Here is a 23,740-nt window from a genome sequence, read left to right on the forward strand (position 1 = left end):
AAAATTCTATCAAAGTACCTAGCAATTGAATATAGATTTGAGACTCTCAGACTAGCTCTAAGTAAAGCCACCTCCTGGGACCACCCCCGCAAAGAAAGAGTGTGGCACGCCATGTGCTTAAAGTATAAATAGTATAGCATCATCAGGAACAGCGTCACAGAACACTGAATGAGAGCAGCAATTGGCTGCATTAGAAAAATGCTTAGCTCTGATAGTTTGCATTTTCGTCTCCTTGCTAACCTGTCTGATCCACTCTATGACAGGGCTGTGATTTCACTTATGACTCACAGGAAAGGGCTGGTTTTTCTTATGGATACTCCCACATGTCCTTCTCCTATTTCAAACAGCCACTAAGAAATCACATCCCTACTATTTTCCTTGTTTGGGTCTGCTTTCAATTTTGGAATGATGCCATGCTGGCTTTAATTGCCTTTTTCACCTCACTATTAAACCATGCTGGTAGTCGTTTCGTGTTCCTTCAACCTTTTTTTAATGCAAAGAATCCATTTTGTTTAAGCCTCAAGTATGGCAATTTTAAACAATGTCCATGCAAGTTTTTAACCTTGTGAATTGCTCCTTTAAACTTTTTAAAACAAATGTCCTCATTTTATCATATTCACCTTTTTTAATTAAATACTACTGCAGTAGTTTTTCTCCATTGATTATATCAAATTTAATTATATTATGCTCATTTTTGCGAAGCATATTCTGCACCTTTTAAATCTTGTACCAGGACCTGCATTCAACTGAAAACTAGATCTAATATAGTTCCCCCTCTTGTTGGTTCCATGACCAACTGCTGCATGAAACAGTCAATGATAGCATCCAGGAACTTAACTTCCCTTATATGTCCTGATGTGACATTCACCTAATCAATACCCAAATAAATGGAATCTCCCATTATTATTTCCTTACTTATTTTACTAGTCAGAATAAGCTCTGTTAGCATTTTGCATGTTTCCTCATCCTGACCAGGCATGTGGTAATATATTCCCACTACTATACTCTTCTCTTTTACCCTTTCAAATTCTATCCATAAGGATTCCAGAGTGCAGTTTCTTACAAAACTTTTATCTTATTTGACTCCATGCTATCCTTACGATATATAGTGCCATCTCTACCGATTTTATCTGCCCTGTTATGTCAATATAATTTGTACCCTGTAAGTGCAGAGTATCACTACAAATTGTTTGTACTGTGTATAGATGTTCACACCCATTTATGATGAGCCCTTTATGTGCAACTTTTTTACCACAATCCTGATTACTCAAATTAAAACTGTGCTGTTTTATTTGGTGTGTTCCTTGGCTGACAAGTAAAAGATTGAGTGTACTGCTAGAATACTAATGTCAGGGACAACTGTAATCAGAATTAGCCTATTCCAAGAGTGGGTATGCATCATTATATAAACCTAAGGTTGCCTACTTTCAGCTGTCAAATTTCTGAACACTCAAAGATGCTGTTTATTCTTGTTACTGATGGGGTTTTCACACATGTGACTTTAGTATATATAGTACACCAAGGACAATTTTTAAAAACCATTTACCCATGAAAATTAAATGTCTAGTTATACAGGTAAAAGAGCTATTGAAAATTGCCCATCTTTAATGCAGATATGAGTATGTGTGTTGTTCCACAAATATGTACTTTTATCTGTATTCTGGTAGAAATGTTTCCACAGCAATGTTAGACTAGGAGAGGCAACAATATGTATAGTTTTACATTTGCAAATGCAACTTTGGTAAACTTCCCCATTTTGCTTCTTGTATTCCTAGAAACCTCTGTTTTCAGTTTTTCTTTCCTTTTCTTTGGAAATTCATCAGTGTTTATCATAATGAAATAAACAGCGGAAAATTCAGTGGACAAAAATGACTCCTTTTTTTTGCACCGATTTTCTCCATTATAAACACTGATGTAGTCCAGGGAAAATAAAATAAGAACTGAAAACAAAGACCCCTATGAATATGCTAAGGACATGTATCTAATTTCAGTCTGCAATTTCTAGGCATACAATCCCCAGCCCTAAATTTTAACCCTATTGTAATCTCCTTTAGAAACCCCCTCTCACACTATTGTAAGTCATGCAAGGTAGAATAGAAACAAAAAATACAATTTTCAAAATTATATACATTGTTTTTGCTGGTACAAATATTTGTAGAATGAACAGGTGCAGATTTCTGCAGGCACTTTTTCCTGGGGCACTTTTCAAAGGAAAAGTATGCAGATGCATTTTTCTTTGAGAATTGGTGAAAAATCCACAGTTAAAAGCTTACCAGCAGACTTTGCACTTGCCTTTACAGTTTGAAAATTGCACCCACTAATTATAAAACAGTACTGTTTAGTATAAGTTGTTTAATTTTTGCCAGAAAAAAATGTATCTTTGAAATAATTTTATTACTCTGTAATATAACCTCAAACATGGAAATATTTTGGATAAAGAGTAGGAGTTTTTGCAATATTCATTATGAGAGAATTTCTTCTTTTTTTCACTGTGTTTCTTTAAAGTCATCTGGACACATTCATAATTTCAGATATCTTAAATACATAAGTGCAATACTGTGAACTGTTCTTTTATTAGCATAAAGTTCATTCAACATCACCTACCTGATACAAGAATGATAAGAAGTCTCCCATTTGGTGCCAAGCAGCTAATGAAGTATTTAAGAGTTGCAGGTATATCATCTACATAATATAGCATCTAGAGACAGAAAATAAATTTTAATGACATGCATCATTCACATATGTTGTTGACCTCAATTTATAAAAGACAAGTATAGTATATCACCCATAAATCTTATTTACCATCACAATTTTTATAAGCAAAATGTATTGTGCCAGAATAGTCTCTTACAGGGAAATAATCTGGGACGGTAATTTTCAAATAGCTGCACGGGAGTACATACATGCGCATATTAGGGATGTGCAGAAGGAAAGAGATTTGTTGCTATTCGGTATTCATTGCGCCGGGATGCAAATCTGTTGCATCCATTTTCGGGGAAACCCGATTTGTCCATTAGTTGCATTCGGTATTTGTCTTGGGGGGGTCAGGAGGGTGCTAGTATTTGTATTGGGGGGGTCAAGAGGGTGGGGGGTTGACCTCCCCAAGACTTTCCAAAAGTCCCTGGTGGTCCAATGGGGGTCCTGGAGCCATCTCCTGCACTCGGGCTGTCGGCTGCCGGTATTCAAAATGGTGCCGATAGCCCTTTGCCCTTACTAGGTCACAGGGGCTACCGGTGCCATTGGTCGGTCCCTGTCACATGGTAGGAGCACAAGCTGGAACTGACCGTCCATTGCTCCTACCATGTGACAGGGGCCGACCAATGGCACAGTAGCCCCTGTGACCTAGTAAGGGCAAAGGGCTATCGGCACCATTTTGAATACCGGCAGCCGACGGCCCGAGTGCAGGAGATGGCTCCAAGACCCCCGTTGGACCACCAGGGATTTTTGGCAAGTCTTGGGGGGGTCAGGAGGGTAGGGGTTTTATTCATTAATGATATGTTGCATTCATGGGGGTTCACCATACGTTTCGTGGACCCACGAATGCAACAAATAGGGACCTATATTTATTTATTTATTTATTTATTTTGGTTTTTTATATACCGGTCTTCTTGCATTAGATGCAAATCAAATCGGTTTACATTGAACAATTAAAACTTGCTTGAAAAAGCATTACATGTAACAAAGAACATCAAAAACATGAAAACCTGTTGGAACAATAATAAAACACAGTTTGAATTGTTCATTTTTACCAGATGCCTTACAGGAAAACAAAAAATGGATTAAAAAATTAAAAATTAAATAACATATGGAAGTATCGAGAGAAAATAGAGCATGGGAGCACAGAGTGAAAATTATGAGAGAGGAAGTGGAGAAGAGAGGGAAGGGGAAAAAGAACAGAGGGACCAGAAAGGTGGTTAAAAAAAGGAAGGATTAGAGGGAGGAAATTATAAAAGAAACAAACAAATTGAATTTGCCATGGTAAATCTACAGTAAGAAATCAGGGAAATGCTAGATTAAATAGATAAGTTTTCAGTTTTTTCTTGAAGGATTGATGGCAGGGATCCTGTCTAAGGTCTGGTGGAAGTGAATTCCAATTAGAGGGACCTGCGGTGGAAAAAGCTCTGTTACTTAGTGGAGTTTTGGCTTGAGGGACAAAATGGGAGCCTTGATAAGCTTTTCTTATTGGTCTCTTTGATTTGTTGGTGCGAAACTGAAAAGTAAGATCAATTGGGGCTAAGTTGTTTAAGGATTTATGTATGATGGTCATGGCTTTGTAGAGTACTCTGTATTTAATCGGAAGCCACTGAAGCTTGAAGAGAATGGGTGTAATGTGGTCTCTCTTATTTGCGTTGGTCAGGAACCTGGCTGCTGAGTTCAGTAACAACTGTAGAGGCTTCATGGAGTTGGCTGGAAGACCAAGTAGCAAAGCATTACAATAATCCACTTTGGAGAGTATGATTGCTTGAAGGACAAGGTGGAAATCGTGTGAATGCAAAAGGGGTTTTAGCCTTTTCAGAACTTGTAATTTGAAAAAGCATTCTTTAGTTGTGTTATTTACAAAATGTTTGAGGTTCAGGTGGGTGTCCAAAAGCACGCCTAGATCTCTTACGTGGGAAGTGTTTTTGATGTTGTCCAGGATAGTTGCAGGATGATTAGGATTAGAGGTCATGTCTTTTTGTGTTTGATCAATTATAAAGTTAGATATCTCTCTAGGAATGAAGTTGTCATCATGGGAGATGATAAGGTATTCCGTTTTTTGCTTGTTGATGACCAGGTTAAGTTTGGTAAGGAGCAAGCTGATTTCCTGAAAGCAATATTCCCAGAAAATTAAAGTGTTTTGAAGGGACTTCTTTATAGGGATGAGAATTTGTATGTCGTCTGCATATACAAAATGTTTGATTTTCAGTTTAGATAGCAGGAAGCAGAGGGGTAGGAGATAAATGTTGAAGAGGGTTGGGGAGAGGGAAGAACCTTGTGGAACTCCCAGATTTGAACTGATTGGCTTAGATTCTTTGTTATTAATTTTTACCTTGAATGATCTGTTGCTGAGAAATGAGCGAAACCAATCTAGGACAGTGCCTGAAATACCAATGTCGGCTAGTCGGTCTAGAAGAATTGAATGATTAACCGTATCAAAGGCCGCCGAGAGGTCGAGGAGAATGAGTAGGTGACGTTGTCTTTTTTCTGAACTAAGGAAGACTGAATCCAAGAGAGAGATCAGAAGGGATTCTGTGTTAAAGGATTTCCGAAAACCATATTGAGATGGAGCCAGGATCTTAAAATCTTCCAAGTAGTCTGTAAGTTGTTTATTAACTACTTTCTCCATGACCTTAGCAATGAAGGGTAGGTTAGCAATGGGGCGAAAATTAGCTGGTTCATCTGTTGAAAGATTAGGGTTTTTTTAGGAGAGGTTTCAAGATGGCTTGCTTGAGAGAATCTGGAACTTTACCTTGAGTTAATGAACAGTTAATGATTTTTGCGATCGGTTTTGCAATGATGTTTGGTATTGACATGAGAAGGTTTGAAGGGATGGTATCTATAGGATGTGAAGAGGGTTTGAGTTTTTTTAGGATATTCATAATTTCAAGTGATGAAGTGGTTTCGAAAGATTCGAATGATGAGGTGGTCACGAAGGATTCTAACCTGGCATTTTGATGCTGTGATGCTGTGGTCTGTGAGAGCTGGGTAATAGGAGTAGAGGTGTGAAAAAGATTAGTGAGCTTGATCATTTTTTCTTCAAAAAAGGAGGCAAGCTCAGTAGCTTTGGCGAGTGCTTGATCATCAGGAATTGATGGAGGGACGGGTTTAGTTAGAGCTGAGACGTAAGAAAAAAGAGCTTTAGAGTCAAATATGAAATGATGGATTTTTTTTGCGTAGAAATATTTTTTTGTTTTAAAGATGGAGTTTCTATACTTATTGAGAGTGGCTTTGTAGATTGCTTGGTTCGTGGTAGAAGGATTTCTGCACCAGGTATGTTCTTTGTTTCTAAGGTCTGATTTTATAGCCTTCAATTCGGGTGTAAACCAGGGTTTTCTGTTGTCCTGTGCTTTGTGAATCACTTTGGTGGTTAGCGGGCAGGTTTGGTCTGCGATTTTGTTGGTGATTGTATGCCATGAAGTAAAGGCTGAGCTCACGTCTGAAAAATCGAGATGTGGTAGTTCTTTTTCAAGATGATTGGAAATAGTATCTGATGAACAGGGTTTCCTAAAGTGGATTGTGGTTTTGGGTAAATAAGGAGGAGGAGAGTCTGCATTCTTGAGGATCGTTGTGATGAAAAAATGGTCCGACCAAGGTACTGGTGTACAGATTGGAGGGAATGATGGAGAGATGCCTTCATTTACGAAAATCAGGTCCAAGGTGTGGCCTGCTTTGTGAGTTGGATTGTCTATGATCTGTTTGAAACCCATGTGTTTAAGTGAAGAAAGAAAAGTTTCGCAGTTAGGGGAGCGTTTGTTCAAGTCCACATGTAGATTAAAGTCTCCCATTATTAATGCAGGGGAGTCATAGTTGATGTGCTTGGATAAGTATTCAATAATGGGAGATGGGTCTGCCTCAATTTTTCCGGGAGGAGCATAAATAAGGCAGATTTGGAGCCGGTTTGATTTGAAACAAGCAAATTCTATATTTGAAATTGAAAGGGAATGTTGAAGATTTATCTTTAGTTCTTTCTTTGCTGCTAAAAGTAGACCGCCTCCTCTTTTCTTTGGTCTGGGAATTGAAAAAATATCGTAGATTGAAGTGGGGAGTTGATTTAAAAGTACTGAGTCCATGGGTTTTAACCAAGTTTCTGTGATTGCACAGATGTCTGGATTGTCTTCTGAGAGATGATCATTAAGAATGTGTGATTTTTTTGAGAGGGATTGTGCATTGAAGAGTGTAAGTGAGAATAATGAGAGGCCTAGTAATTGAGTGATTGGTGATAGAATAATAGGGATAAGTCTCTTCTGTTGGATAAGATGAATCGGGGGTGGATTCTCTTTGTGTTTGGGGTGTTTGCTGATGATAGGGATAGTGAAGGAGTGCATTTTAAAAGGGACGTGCAATGGAGAGAGCTTAGACGAAAATTGGAATTGTAGAATGAATCTGAAGATGGACAAAGGGATCTAGAACTAGGGATTATAAAATAATAAATAAAGCTGTCCTATAGGATTGCGCTAAGGGACATCCAGAGAGGTCTGCAGAGCAGAGATGAATAAAAACATTTCCTCTGTTTGCCTTTTGGATGGTTGTCCGGAGGAGTCTCTATGTATTGGTTGGAGTTTAGGGGTCGGCTATGTAGTGAAGGGAGTTTCACGGATGCTCAATGGATCGGCGCTGATGTCCGGCGGTTGGTGGCAGCCCTGTAGTGGGAAGGTATGCAGGAAAAAATCCTTACCCTGGATATGTTTCGGATTGCGCATTCGTTCAAAATGAATGCACATCCCTAGCGCATATGCTGGCTCACGTTCAGAGACGTGGCCATTTCATAATATCCACATGTAACAGGGTTCAAAAAAGGTTTGGATGAGTTTTGGAGGAGAGGTCCATTAACTGCTATTAATCGTTTACTTAGGGAATTGAGAGCATAGAAACATATAAACATAGAAATGATGGCAGAAAGGGACCAAATGATCCACCCAGTCTGCCCAGCAAGCTTATACCAATATCTGCTGCACTGTGCAGGTTACCCCAATGCTTATCAGTTTCCAGACTGTAAATGTCAGGGCTCTTGGATGCTGTTTGAATGCAATTTCCCTTATCCGTTGCCGTGAAAGCAGAAAGCAATGTTGGAGTTGCATCAAAGTATCAGGCTTAGGTGTAGATTTTAAAAGCTATGCCCGCGACGTACATTTGTGTGCGCAACCCACACTCATGTTATAAAATCAGGGGTCAGCGTGTGCAAGGGGGTGCACACTAGTGCACCTTGTGTGCACCGAGCCCTCGGGGAGACCAACTGGCTTTCCCTGTTCCTCCTAGGCCGCTCCAAAATCAGAGTGACCTCAGAGGGAACTTTCCTTCCCCCCCCCCCCCCCACCTTCCCCTCCCTTCCCCTCCCTGTCCCTCCCCCCAGCCTGAAAACAAACCAAAACATACCTTTATCTCACAAGTTATACCTACCAGAGGCAGGCATAACTTTCAAGCGCTGGCCAACTGCCAGTGCACGATCCCCCAGCCCAACAGCTATGGAGAGGCCTCTGGCCCCGCCCCCACCCCAGACCGCCCATTTTTTCAAGCCCTGGGACTTACACGCATCTCGAGGCTTTATGCGCGCCACTAGACCTTTTGAAAATAGGCCCGGTGCGCGTAACCCTTTGAAAAATCTGCCCCTTAGGGATTAAGAGTAGTAAGTGCCACATCAGCTAGTTACCTCCATCTTTATTTATTCCCTAAACTGTAAACATCGGGGCCCTCATTGGTTGCTATTTGAATCCAATTACCCATTTCTCACTGCCATTGAAGCAGAGAGCTATGATGGAGTTGTATTAATAGTATCAAGGCTTATTTATTAAGGGGTCGATTTTAAGACCTGCGTGCACATGGACGTGCTGATTTTATAACATGCAGACGTCGGTGCATACATGTTATAAAATATAGGTCCTGCGTGCACATGCGTACCGGATTTTCATGTCCGTGTGCACATGTGCGGGCAGGTGGCCAGCTCCATGCGCAGGGGGGAATTTTAGCAAAATATGCACGGCGATGCAAGGAGTGGACTGGGAGGGACCTTTCTTACCCTAACTCTATCCTTCCTCCTTTTTCTCTTCTCCTCCCCGCACCCTAAAACTACTCTATCACCAAATTTTTTATTTTTTATTTTCCTACTTACTGCTCCTCCGGAGCAGACATAATCTCCATATGCCGACCGGCTGCTGGCGCCTGCTTCCCTAGGACAGCAGCTAATGGCACAATCCCGGCCCGCCCCCCCCCCCAGCCCCGCCCAGACCATGCCTCTGGCCCGCTCCTTTCGCAGGGCCTGGCACCTCTGCGCGTAACGGGGGTTATGAGCATGGCCTGGCCCATTGAACAATGCGCATGGTGTGCACAAAGCTCTGCCACACACGTAACTGCCATAATTTACGTGTGTGGCCCTTTTAAAATCGGGCCATAAGGGTAGCAACTACTACACCAGCAAGTTACCCCCCCCCCCCCCCCGTTACCCCTATGCACGCTTTTCTTTATTTTCATCCTCTAGCCTTTACCAGAAGTCGATTTTAGAGATGTGCATTTGTTTATGATGAATTAGGCAAGTTCAATGAAATTGCCTAATTCGTCGAAACAGATTTTCCCCGAACTACGAGAAAATTTTGTTTTTCGGGTTTGTACAGGGGGAGGGACACATTTTATTTTTCTAAATAAAAAACCACCCCAAGCATTAACATTTAGTATAATACAACCCCCCCCCCCACCATCCCGATCCCTCCCCAAGACTTACTAACATCCCTGGTGGTCCAGCGGGGTCCCACGAGGGATTTCTCCCTCCTTGCCGTCTGATTTTTGGGCCTGCCTCGATCAAAATGGCGCCGATAGCCTTTGCACATACTAAGTCACAGGGGCTACCGGTGCCATTGGTCAGCCCCTGTCACATGGCCATCAGCACCATCTTGTGCTCCTACCATGTGACAGGGGCTGACCAATGGCACCGGTAGCCCCTGTGACATAGTATGCGCAAAGGCTATCGGCGCCATTTTGATTATTGGCAGATCACTCCAGGACCCCCGATGGACCCCCAGGGACTTTTGTCCAGCTTGGGGGGCTTCCTGACCCCCCCAAGACTTGCCAAAGGTCCCTGGGGTCCAGCGGGGGTCCAAGAGCGATCTCGCCATTGACTGCCAGTAATCAAAATGGCTCTGATAGCCTTTGCCCATACTATGTCACAGGGGCTACCAGTGCCATTGGTCAGCCCCTGTCACATGGTAGGAGCACAAGATGGCACCGATGGCCAAGTGACAGGGGCTGACCAATGGCACCGGTAGCCCCTGTGACATAGTAGGTCAGAGGTTATCGCGCCATTTTGAGCGAGGCAGGCCAGACAGCACGGAGGGACAAATTGCTCGCGGGACCCCGCTGGACCACCAGGGATGTTGGTAAGTCTTGGGGAGGGATGGGATGGTGGGGGGGGGGGGTTGTATTTAATGTTTTATAGTAAATTTTAATGCTTGGGGTGGGGTTTTCCCGCGTTGTTTTTTTGGGCCGGTTTAATTTTTCCTGCTTAGTTTTTTGTTTGTTTTTCCAAAAAACTAACTGAGGAAAAACGAACTTTACCCCGAAGCATCCGACTCAAAAAACGACCGGTAGTAAAAATCGAAGCTCATCTCTAATCGATTTTGCTGGTAGTTAAAGAGGATAAATGAGTATCACTTTACTGGATAATTTTGGGACTTAAAGTTTGGGGGAGAATGAGATTATGGAGTAAATAAATCTTTAATTTCTGTACTTCATTAAAAAGGAAAGGTAGCTTATTCTAAGTGTATGTTTGATATAAAGAAAAGAAAGGTAGACAATTCTAAATGTGTGTACCTGTTAAAAAGAAAAGGTAATTTGCTTTGAAAAGGTGTTAGTGAAGAGTGATTAATTTGATAAGGTATCTGGCAAACTAACTGAAGTCATCAAATGGGGTTTGTTAACAGTAATTTGCCTTTGAAGCACAATATATATAATAGGGAAAGTGCTTGGTAACCCTCTATCCTGAAGGAGCATTCAGAGCAGAAGATTTTGCGGGTGGCTGAAGAGGATTGGTGAGTAATGCTTTACTGGGTAATTTGGGGGCTTAAAGCTTGGGGGGAGAGTGAGATTGTGGAGTAATCTAATTTTTAACTTGTGTGCTTCATTAAAAAGGAAAGGTAGGTACTTCAGGAACAGTAACTTTCAAAGGAGCTCGCGGATGCACATTGATGCATGTGCGTCAGCGCACACCCAGGGATGCGGCGATTTTCTAACATGCGCACATATGTGCGTGCGTTATAAAATAGCCTTGGTGCACATATGCGTGCTTCTAATTTTGCAAGTAGGCATGCCCAACCGTGCAAGTCAGGTTTCGGCTGTAGAAGTCAGGAAATTTTATAACTGGCAATTGTCCATGCCAAGACCAGTTTCACCAGTTTGTCCACCAGTTCACCCAGTGTAGAGATAGGTCCTCGAAACCCCCCTGGTTTAATAACCTGCAAACCCCTCATTTACTCCAGACATTTAAACCCCTCAGGAATGGATTTGTTTGTTGTTTTTTAAACTTCGCCTTCTCCATAGCAGAAGTTAAGTTACATGGCACTAAACCTGGGTGTGTGCCCAGGCACACAAGTATTTGAATGCAAATTTATTGGGCCCCGCCCTGAAATGCCCATGCCCCACCAACACCATCCCACTTTTTTATTCTGAGGGAGATGTGCATACAGAGGGGGATACATGTGCATGTAGGTGGCTTTTAAACTACAGCAGATACATGTAAGCCCTATCAAGTACATTTTAAAAGCCCTACACACGTGAATTACGGGGAGTTACATGTCAAATACTGGGACTTTGAAAAGGGGTGGTCCGGGGGCGAGATATGGGCAGGGGCAGGCCAGGACTACGCCATTTGGCGCTGTTCTGGGGAAGCGATGCCAGCAGCTAGCCGGCGGGCGGAGATTACTTCTGCTCCCAAGGAGCAGTAAGTAATTGAACAAAAAAAATGTAAGTAGCTAGGAAGGGATTAGGGGATGGCGAAAGGTATAGGGTATGGGGAAGTTCCCTCTCAATCCGCTCCTTAATTGGAGTGGACTGGGAGGAAACTGGGGAAGCCCTACTCCTGTCGCCACGTGTTGCCTTTTAAAACCCCCTCCCCCCCCCCCCCCCCCCGTGTGCAGAGGAGGGCACCTACCCACACATGCACGTGCAGATGTTAAAATCCACCGCACAAATGTACGTGGATATCGTATTTTATAACACGCTTGTGCAGACACATTTGTGTTATAAAATAGCCGCATCCACGCCTTAAAATCGACCCCTACATGCGCGCATCTCCTATTTTTAACACGCGTCAGGCTTTGGAAATTCACCTTTTAGTGTGTGTCCCTGTTATAAACAAAAGAAAGTTAGGTAATTCTCTGTGTGTTTGTTAAAATGAAAGGTAGGTATGTGTGTGCCTGTTAAAAATAAATGAAAGGTAGGTAATTCTAAATGTTTCTTTCTTTCCTTCCACTCAGCAGCAATGATAATGTTATCAAATTTGTGTTAATAATAGGAGAACATAAAGTATATTTACTGCTCTAGCGCTTACCTTTCAAAAGAGAGACGTTGATAAAATGAGGATAATAGAAAAAAACTGAAAGGTGTAGCTACGAACATAAAGAGTTTACTTCAGGTATGAATGTTGTTAAAAATGGTGTCTTGGAAACCCAGACTGCATGTATTCCATGCATTAGAAAGGTGGAAGGAAGGCCAAATGACTGCCAGCAAGTTTAAAAGCTGAGGTGAGGCTATTTTAGCCAAATGAGCTTTTTTCAAAAATTGAAAAAAAGGATCCAACTGAAGAAAATAGGGTAAAGGATAAGCAATAGCAAATTGGGTGTAAAACATTTATAAGGCAGGCAAAAAGGAAGTTGGCCATATAGGCAAAAACTCATAGTAAAGCATTTTTAAAAAATATAACCACAGCAGGATGTCTGTGAGGGAGCCAGTTGGACTGTTCAGTGATCAAGGGCTGAAACGGGAAGATGTGTATACAGAGGGAGATACGTGTTCATGTAGGTGGCTTTTAAACTACATTGGGTGCATGTAGGCCCTATCAAGTAAATTTTAAAAGGCCAGAATGATGAATTGTGGGGGTTATGTGCCAAATTACCAGGCCTTTGAAAAGGGGTGGTCTGGGGGAATAGCAGAAAGACTTAATTAATTCAGTGTTTACTGAACAGGATATTAGCTACATACCTGTGCTGGAAACAGTATTTAATGGTGATAATCAGGAAGAACTGAAACAAATCATGGTGATCCTAGGTGATATAATAAGCAGATTGAGAAACTAAAGTATAGCACATCGCCTGGACTAGATGGTTTACACTCAGAGTTCAGTAAGAACTAAAAAATGCAATTGCCAATACATTAATTGTAACCTATCATTTAAATCATTTGTTGTACCTGAAGATTAGAGGGTGGCCAGTGTGATGCTGATCTTTAAAATGGGCTCCGGGGTAATCTGAGAAACTATAGGCTGGTGAGCTGACTTCAGTTACTGGGAAAAATCATTGAAACTATTTTAAGGAATAGAATCACAGAACTGGAAAGGCATGGTTTAATGGGACACAGCATGGATTTATACAAGGGAAGTCTTGCCTCATCAATCTGCTTAATTTTTTTTGAAGGGGTTAATAAACATGTGGTAGATATAGGATATTTGGATTTTCAGGAGGTGTTTGACAAAGTCTCCCAATAAAGACTACTGAGAAAAATGAAAAGTCATGGGATAGGAGGCAATGCCCTGTTCCTTGTACGTACCAGGATCAGTCCAGACTGCTGGGTTATGCCTCCCCTCCAGCAGATGGAGTCAGAGAAAAGCTGAAAAGCACCCCCTAGATATACCGGTGTGCCACCTGCGATCCCTCAGTATTTTCTCTGACTCCAGCAGATTGAGAGGCTTAACCTGCGGTCCTGTTCCTGTTAGGATTTTCTTCTGGGAATCTCCAGATTTTTTTTTTTACATATTTAATTTCTCACTGACTACATCAACTGGTTTCTTCCTTATTTGGGGTTCTTCATGTAAAAAAAAAAAAAAGAAGAAGAAGAAGAAGATGTATGTTTATTTTATTTTATTTTTTTTGGTGTTCTCAGCTCAGCGTGGAGGCAAGGTCTGCCCTCAGACTTCCCCAGAGCTAGTGTGTCCCAGTAGGCAGGGGGGGAGCTTACCGGTGGGCCGGTCACCCTCCCCCGACTATTCCAGAGTTTATTTCTCTGAAGGGGGCTTGGAGTTTCTCTTTTAAAAAAAAAAAGAGAGCCACTTAAGCCCTGTTGGGGACAGGTAGTGAGCTTCTTATTGCAGCCCCGGCCTGCCGTGCCTGCTACTGCGGACTCCGGAGGGGGTGGCTGGTTCACTCAGCGTGTACTTGCTTTAAGGGCACTTACTTGCTCATTTTTGGTGCGCTTTTCTTCTGCTGCATCGGACGGCCTCTTTATGCCGCGATCTTCGGCCTGCACGGCCTGCAGGGGGGCGGGGGCACGACTCTCCCGAGAGGGTCTCTGCTCCCAATGTCTTCCCGGGGGCGAGGGACCCTCTCGGGGGCCGAGCACTGCCCGCAGCGGGTCTTCTCTCCCCTCTTCGGTGTGGCAAAACAGAGTGTCGGGCTCCCGGTCTTCAGCCCCGCCTCCCATAGAGAGGGGGACGGCGGCCATCTTGGACACGCGGCAGGCAGAGGAATCAGCGTCGGAGGAGGAAGATTCCCCTCCTCCTTCACCACCTGACTTGAATCCACAGAGTACGCCTGATTCGGAGGCTCATCGGCAACCCCCTCCATCCTGGCCCGCGGGGGACAAGTTGAAAATGTCAGTTCCTTTTTCCTTGAAGTTTGTGCTGCTAATGCACAAAGCTTTTTTAGAAGCAGAAGTAGGTTGGGAGGTGGAAGGTCCCTCTCCACCAAAGATCCTCAAGGCAGCTTTGGATCTGGGGAAAGCTGGGACTCGTTGCCTTCTCCCGCAGGGGGGTGCCGGAGGTCCGGAGGTGCCGGATCTCGCTCCGGACTCTCCGGGTGTGCCCGGAGTGGATGTTGCTGACAGGCAGGGACCTGTGGAAGGAGATGATCCCCAGGTGCTCCGATTGTTCAGTAAGGACGAGTTAAGCTTTTTAATCCTTCATGTCTTGAAGGAGTTGGAAATCACGGCTCCGCACCAGGAAGCTGATACTTCCACGGGGGATGTAGCTATGGCGGGCCTGCGGGCCCCTCCACAAACTTTTCCCTTCCATCACAAAGTGTTCCAGATTGTGTCTAAGGAATGGGAGCTTCCAGAAGCCTCCTTGCGGGTTAGCAGGGCTATGGACAAGCTGTATCCCCTGCCGGTGGAATCCTTGGAACTTCTCAAGACCCCCTCGGTGGATTCAGCGGTCACGGCCGTGGTTAAGCACACTACCATCCCCATCACGGGGGGGATAGCATTGAAGGATCTCCAAGATCGGAAGTTGGAGATCTTATTGAAGCGCATCTTTGAGGTTGCAGCATTAGGGGTCCGGGCGGCGGTTTGTAGCAGTCTTGTGCAGAGGGCCAATCTTCGTTGGGTCCAGCAACTGCTTACAGCACAGGAGCTTCCACCGGGTGAAGCGGAACAGACCAACTGCGTGGAGGCTGTGGTCGCCTATACAGCGGATGCTTTATATGATTTGCTGCGGACCTCGGCTTGCATTATGTCTTCTGCAGTTTCCGCCAGACGGCTGCTTTGGCTCTTTCGCTGGTCAGCTGATACTTCCTCTAAGGCATGTTTAGGTTCTTTTCCCTTCAAGGGTAATTTGTTGTTTGGAGACGAGCTGGATCAGCTCATCAAGGACCCGGGAGACAATAAAGTTTATAAGTTGCCTGAGGATAAGCCCCATCAGTCTCGATCCTTCGGGAATTCCAGAGCTCGTTTCGGGGTCAGCGCCGGTTCCATATGGGGAGGGGTGGTTCCCTTCCCCAAAAACAGCAAGCGACAAGGTCCCAGTCTTAGACTCCTTCCTTTCGCGGCAGGCAGCCTCAGCGTTTGGGATCCTCGCAAGGTTTTGCCCCCAAAAGACTGCTGCTCAATGAAGGTTCACAGGCCCATTCCTCCTTTCCGCTCATCGGGGGTCGGTTGTCCCGGTATTGGGGGGAATGGGTCAAGATAACTTCGGATCAATGGGTCCTCGACATGGTTCGTCACGGTTACGAATTGGATTTTGCTCATCCCCTCTGGGATCTTTTTATGACATCACCATGTGGTCCTCCGGAGAAGCAACGGGTTATCGCCCAAACCTTGGATCGATTGCGGTCACTGGGGGCGGTATTGCCGGACCCACCGGCCGAGCACAGGACTGGCCGGTATTCCAAATATTTCATGGTGCCAAAGAAGGAAGACGCGTTCCGGCCAATTTTGGATTTAAAGCGGGTAAACCAGGCTTTACGCGTTCCCCATTTTCACATGGAGACGCTACGGTCTGTTATTGCGGCCGTCCACAAGGGAGAATTTTTGGCTTCTTTGGTTTGACCGAGGTGTATCTTCACATTGGAATCCGAGAGGGTCATCAGAGATATCTGAGGTTCATGGTGTTGGGGACCCATTTCCAGTTTTGTACCCTTCCGTTCGGGTTGGCGACGGCTCCAAGGGTGTTCACCAAGGTTCTCATGGTCGTTGCAGCTTTCCTACGCCGTCAAGGAATACTGGTCCATCCCTATCTCAACAATTGGCTCATCCGGGCAAAGTCGGAGGCATCATGCAAGCGAGTGGTTCGGTTAGTTGTGCAGCAACTTCAGTCGTTAGGCTGGGTAGTTAACTTTGCGAAGAGCCGGCTAGAACCGACCCAACAGTTGGAGTTCTTGGGTGCCCGGTTTGATACGGGGGTGGGCAAGATGTTCCTGCCACATCAACACATAGTCAATCTCATGGCACAGGTGCAGAACCTGATGGATCTCCCGTTACCTATGGCCTGGGATTATTTACAGGTCATTGGGCATATGGTGTCTACTCTGGAGATGGTGCCGTGGGCTTTTGCACATATGCGGCCTTTACAGAGTGCGCTTCTTTCTCGTTGGGATCCCAGGTCCGAGGATTATGACATGGTGTACCATTGCTGGAGCCGGCCCGTTCCAGCTTCACTTGGTGGTTAACTCCGGATCATCTCCTGCAAGGAGTGGACTTAGAGTCTCCTTCTTGGATAGTAGTGACGACGGATGCCAGTCTGTCCGGCTGGGGGGTGGTTTGTCAGTCCCGAGCGGTGCAGGGGACATGATCGCCTCACCAGGCCACTTGGTCTATCAATCGTCTGGAGACCAGAGCGGTACGTCTGGCTTTACGTCACCTCCTCCCGATGTTACGCGGTCGAGCGGTGTGAGTTCTTTCGGACAACACGACTTCAGTGGCGTATACAAATCGGCAAGGAGGCAGAAGAAGTCGTCCGGTGGCAGCCGAGGCGTCGTTGTTGATGGTCTGGGCAGAACATCATTTATCCCAATTAGCAACCACCCATATTGCAGGCGTGAACAACGTTCAGGCGGATTATCTCAGTCGGCAACGCCTACACCCAGGAGACTGGGAGCTGTCGGTTGAGGCGATGTTTCTCATAACCCAGCGTTGGGGGGTTCCACGATTGGACTTGATGGCGTCTCGACTAAATGCAAAGGCGGCACGTTTCTTCAGCCGGAGGCGGGAGCACGGATCGGAAGGAGTGGATGCACTTGTGCTTCCGTGGCCTCCTCACGTCCTCCTCTACGTGTTCCCTCCGTGGCCCCTAGTGGGAAAGGTGTTAAGGTGCATAGAATCCCATTGGGGACTCGTGATTCTCATGGCTCCAGAGTGGCCGAGGCGCCCGTGGTTCGCGGATCTTGTCAATCTGGCGGTGGGCGGACCATTGCGCCTAAGTCATCTTCCGAATCTCCTGCAACAGGGTCCGGTATTTTTCAATCTGGCGGATCGCTTTTGTCTGGCGGCTTGGATTATGAGCGGAGGCAGTTGAGGAAGAAAGGTTACCCAGTAGTTGAAGACCTTCGGGCGTGCAGGTCTTCAACTACGCTTACTTATGCTAGAGTATGGAAGGTCTTTGACTCCTGGTGTAGTGTCTTAAAGATTTCACCAAGACGGTCTTCTGTGGGGCATATCCTTACATTTTTGCAGGATGGTTTGAAGAAGGGTTTGGCCTACAGTTCGCTTAGAGTTCAGGTAGCGGCTCTGGGTTGCTTGAGAGGTAAGATTGAAAGTTTCTCTCTTGCGTGTCACCCGGATATTGCTCATTTTTTGCGTGGAGTTAAGAACTTGCGTCCTCCTGTGAGGGTTCCCTGTCCTTTTTGGAACTTGAATTTGGTGCTCCGTGGTCTATGCGCGGCCCCTTTTGAGCCTATTAAGAGGGCCTCGATGAAGGATTTAACTCTCAAGACGGTATTTATTTATTTATTTAAATTCTTTTAATATACCGATGCTCAAGACCAGGTCTTATCGTACCGGTTTACAATAATCTAGGGGGTAAAACAGTTAACAATGAAAGCAAAAGTTACATTATAACAGGGAATGTGGAACTAAGCTGTAGGAAAAAAAGGATAGGTTAAATAGTTTCTAACTGGGGAGCAGAGCAAATAAGCAGAAAGTAAGTGCTTACATGGTAAGAATTATATACAAATTTACAAAGTGTATATGATTAGGCAAGTTATATGAAAGTGCAGTTAGCCGAAAAACAGTTCCTTTGAGTTGCTGAGAGGTATTCTTAGTGGCCATTGCGTCAGCGCGTCGTGTTTCGGAGCTGCAGGCTCTTTCATGCAGGGAACCATTCTTGCGTATTTCTGAGTCGGGAGACTCCTTACGCACAGTTCCTTCCTTCTTGCCAAATGTGGTTTCGGCCTTTCATGTTAATCAAACGGTGGAATTGCCTTCCTTTTCGGAGGAGGAGCTCCAGTCTTCTCAAGGTCGGGACTTGAAGCGTTTGGATGTCCGTCATGTGCTCCTGAGGTATTTGGAAGTGACTAATGAGTTTCGGAGGTCGGATCACCTGTTTGTGTTGTGGAATGGCCCCAAAAAGGGCCTTCAGGCATCCAAGACGTCTATCGCTCAGTGGTTGAAGACCGCAATCGCATCCACATACATTGGTTGTGGTAAGGCTGTTCCAGATGGATTGAAGACTCACTCTCTACGTTCTCAGGCGACTTCGTGGGCTGAAAGCCAGTTTGTTTCTTGCCAGGAAATTTGCAGAGCAGCCACTTGGAAATCCTTGCATACTTTTGCAAGACATTATGGACCTCAGATTAAGGACCTCATTAAGGACCTCAGATTCTCTCTACATCAATCCAATTCCAATTCAAAACTTGAATTTGGCTTCTTCACCTCAGACAAGCTCCAAATCCTTCTCGTATATGCTCCCCCAGGACTCTTGGAATCAGATGCTTCACCACTGGTCGAACTAACCTCCTCCCTCATCAACTTTGACTTACCAGCTATCATTCTAGGTGATTTCAACATGCACGTTGATAACCCTACCCTATCACCTAACTGTGAAACACTTCTCACAGCCTTCACAGCACTAGGCTTCACTCAATTAGTTAACAAACCTACCCACAAAGCTGGCCACACGCTAGACCTGATCTTCGTTAACGCTGCAATCAAGCCCGCATCTATCCCAAATTGCACTAAGGTCCCGTGGTCAGATCACTACCTCATAACAACTTCATTCTCTATAAAAGATACCAACCCAGCTTGCACTCCTTCGCCCTCCTTCAATTACAGGAAAACTTGCTCCCAGAAGACCTTAACAATCACCTTTCACCACTACTACTCCACCAACTGGACCTTACAGATCCCAACGCAGCGCTTCGATCATGGAATACAATCACCGAAACTATAGCTAACAAGCTATGCCCCCCTATTACAAAAAAACCACACCAGAATTCCTCCAAAAAACAGCCATGGTTCTCTTCAGAACTAAGAAAGCTCAAACTCCAACTAAGACAAAATGAGGCTAAATGGCGCAAAAACCCAGGAACCAACACCCTTTCAATCTACAAATCATCTCTGCAGCAATACAAATCAAGCACCTTAAGATCCAAGAGGGACTACTACGCCTCGAAGATACACAACCTTGTATTCGATGCCAAAGCCCTCTTCAGCTATGTAGCCAACCTCACACAATTAAACCAACCAGAGATTGCTCATGACCAAGCTCAATCGAAAGCGGAAGAATTAGCTCTATTCTTCAGCAACAAAATCAATACTCTTCTATCACAGCTCCCCACGAACCCCACTGTTCCACTAACCACTCCTCAACCCTCAATCAACTACACTCAGTTAGAAGAACTTGACGCAACTTCATCCATTGAGATCCAAGGAATTCTTAGGAAAATGAAACCTTCCTCTCACCCTTCAGATCACATCCCAGCCAAACTACTACTATCAATTCCAGAATCTATCTCCAAAACCTTGGCAGATATCATAAATTGCTCCCTTACACAAGGATTCTACCCTGACAACCTCAAACTTGCCTCACTCAAACCCCTGCTCAAAAAACCAAATCTCAACCCAAACGATTCTAACAACTTTAGACCGATAGCCAACCTCCCATTCATAGCCAAGATAATGGAAAAATTGGTAAACTCACGACTCTCAAACTACATTGAAGATAATAACCTTCTATTCCCATCACAATACGGATTCCGTAAAACCTTAAGCACAGAAGCCCTCCTCATCTCTATGACTGACCACATCATCCTAGGCTTAGACAAAGGACAAGCCTTCCTTCTGATACTACTCGACCTTTCGTCTGCATTTGATACGGTTAATCACTCCCTTCTCATCAACCAACTAACAGCCATAGGTATCTCAGGCACTGCCCTATCATGGTTCAGAACCTTCCTCAGCAACAGAGGATATAAGGTTAAGATTCATAATAAGGAATCCTCTCTTCACCCCGCGTCAGTAGGAGTCCCTCAGGGCTCATCCCTGTCTCCTACCTTGTTCAACATTTATCTGTTACCCTTATGTAAACTTCTCACCGACCTCAATCTCAAACACTTCCTCTATGCAGACGATATCCAGGTCTTGATCCCCATCGAAGAGTCACTCGCAAAAACTCTGTCTCACTGGGAAACCTGCCTCCAAAATATCAAACAGCTTCTCACAAGTCTCAACCTGATACTAAATTCATCAAAAACGGAACTTCTACTCATCACACCAGAAAACAGCTCCCTCACACTCACCCATCCTACCGTACCAAATACTACACAAGTAAGAGACCTAGGAGTTCTAATTGACAATCACCTAAACCTGAAAGCCAACATCAACAAAACCACCAGAGACTGCTTTTATAAGCTCCAAGTGCTGAAAAGAATACGACCTCTCTTCCACACACATGACTTTAGAACGATTCTACAATCAATCATTTTCGCAAAGCTGGACTATTGTAACACCATCATGCTAGGTCTCCCCTCATCACACACCAAACCATTGCAAATGGTCCAAAATGCCTCCGCCCGTATACTCACTAACACCAGGAGAAGAGAACACATAACCCCTATCCTGATGGACCTTCATTGGCTGCCCATACACTTCAGAATAATCTACAAGGCCATTCTCACCATTTTCAAAAACATCCATCAATTAGCTCCAATCGATCTCCATATCCCCCTACGATTACACCACTCTACAAGACCGACAAGAGATGCTTACAAAGGTTCACTTCAAGTACCTCCAGCCAAAACTACCAGACACATCACGCTTAGAGATCGGGCATTCTCCACAGCCGGTCCAACTTTATGGAACTCCATTCCCCCGGATCTTAGAATGGAACCCAGCATCTCAACATTCAAGAAAAAACTCAAGACGTGGCTGTTCACGCAGGCATTTCCTAACTCCAACATTATTTAATCTCCCATCAATCAACACGCTTCGCTAGTAATAACGTTAATAAATGTTATTTATTCAATGCTATCTATACTTATATATAATTATCTGATCTTCATTTTCCTTCTCACTCCAAGTTATTGATTTCCTTGTTATATGTAACTGCTTTTTCTGCACTATTGTTCAAATTGTAAAGTTTTATTATTATTGCACCCCTGTTTCTTGTGAACCAGCATGATGGGACTATCGTCCTGAATGTTGGTATATAAAAAACTTAAATAAATAAATAATAAATAAATAAATTATCGCTTGGATGTTCGTGGTCCATTGTCTGAGTCCTTTGGGAGCAGCGTAATTCGAGTGGGACTCTCGGGGTCCCACCCCATCTAAGGCAGCTCGGGTACATCCCAGCAGTCAGGACTGATCCTGGTACATACAAGGAAAGGAAAATTAGTTTCTTACCTTATAATTTTTGTTCCTGTAGTACCAAGGATCAGTCCAGATGCCCGCCCAAGTCATTTTTATGAGAGTCCGCTCGTGTTTTCTACCGGTTCGGTTCGCTCTGTGGCAGTGGTCTACCTTTATAGGTTATACTTACAAGTGTTGAGACAGTTTAAACGGTAAGTTGTTTGGATTTGGTTTCTAGTTTTCTATATAGGATGACAGGGTTATTTTCTGTCTTTCAGAGATGTTACTACTTGATCTGGTCAGTGGTGGTTTATTTAAAAAAAAAAAAAAAAAAGGGGATTGTCGGCGGAAGTGATTATTTAGTTCCTTCTGCTTGGATATCGCATATACTGAGGGATCGCAGGTGGCATACCGGTATATCTAGGGGGTGTTTTTCAGCTTTTCTCTGACTCCATCTGCTGGAGGGGAGGCATAACCCAGCAGTCTGGACTGATCCTTGGTACTACAGGAACGAAAATTATCAGGTAAGAAACTAATTTTCCTTTATAGACTGCAAACTGGTTAAAAGATAACAAACAGAGAGTAGGACTAAATGGTAAGTTTTCTCAGTAGGGAAAGGTAAACATTGGAATGCCTCAGGGATCTGTACTGGGACTGGTACTTTTAAAAATATTTATAAATGATCTGGAAAGGGGAACACAAATGAGGTGATCAAATTTTGTAGATGATCCAAATTTTTCTGAGTAGTAAAATTGCTGGAAGATCATGTGAAACTGAAAGATTGTGTATCCAAAAGGCAGATGAAATTAAATGAGGACAAGTGTAAAGTAATCCACATAGGGAAAAGTAATCCTTTACTCTAATTACATGATGTTAGCTTCCTTATTAGAAGTTACAACCCATGAAAAGGATGTGGGCATCTGTTGCGATCCCATGCCATGCCCCGGTACCTCCACTCACCACGCGGCCCGGTCCGGCAACGGGAGCTCCTCTCCGGCCACCCAGGCCCGAAACACGGCCTACCGTGGCCTTCTCCCTGCGAGGGAGATACCGACGACAATCCACGGCTCGCCCCACGCCCTAGGCGCGTGTGCGCATGCCAGGGCTTCTGATTTAAAGGGGCCAGTGCGGGAAACAGGAAGACAGCCTCCCTGGTGACGTCAGACGCTGCCAGGTTATTTAAACCCAGCAGTCACAGTTAGCCCTTGCCTTGCAACGAGGTTCACTCTTCGGAGTAGCTAGTTGTGCTTCCTGCTTCCCGGTTCCTGGTTTTTCTTGACATCTGATTCCTGGCTCCTGACCTTGCTTCATTCATCGACTCCGGCTTCAGCTTCCATCCCTGGTTTTGGCTTCCAACATCTGACTCTTGGCTCCTGATCTTGCTTCATTCATCGACTCCGGCTTTAGCTTCCTTCCCTGGTTTTGGCTTCCGACATCTGACTCCTGGCTCCTGACCTTCCTTCATTCATTGACTCCGGCTTCAGCTCCCGTCCCTGGTTTTGGTTCCGACATCTGACTTCTGGCTCCCGACCTTGGCTTGTTCCTGGTCTTCGGCTTCATCTCTCGCCACTGCCACAGGTACCCGTTCTCCACTCGCCCGGAGGTTTCTCCTAAGCCCCAGCGGCTCGGGTCCTCACGGGCTCCTCCCGGGAGGACCTCGGGCTTCCAAGGGTAAAGTCTCATCTGACCTCCTGGGCACCATCTCTTCGTCGGACTACCTCGGCAGCCTGCTCTTCAGATCCTTGGTCGCAGAGGATCCACCTAAGACCAAGAGGCCCGGGTCCCTATGGGCTCCTCCTGGAGTGACCTTGGGCATCCAGTGGTGAAGTCTCCTTTGGAGTCCCTCCTC

At 44.7% G+C, this 23,740-nt stretch overlaps 1 protein-coding gene across 1 annotated transcript in view; it reads right to left on the reverse strand.

The window, feature by feature from the left end:
* HNMT (histamine N-methyltransferase) overlaps positions 1-23,740 on the reverse strand; it is a 78,487-nt gene that overhangs the window by 14,042 nt on the left and 40,705 nt on the right. The window contains exon 6 of the mRNA XM_029605401.1: positions 2,605-2,698. Coding sequence (XP_029461261.1) covers positions 2,605-2,698 — 94 coding nt within the window. The remainder of the gene's footprint in view (positions 1-2,604; positions 2,699-23,740) is intronic.

Source organism: Rhinatrema bivittatum, chromosome 6 (genome assembly GCF_901001135.1).
Source record: "Rhinatrema bivittatum chromosome 6, aRhiBiv1.1, whole genome shotgun sequence".
Classification (NCBI taxonomy): domain Eukaryota; kingdom Metazoa; phylum Chordata; class Amphibia; order Gymnophiona; family Rhinatrematidae; genus Rhinatrema; species Rhinatrema bivittatum.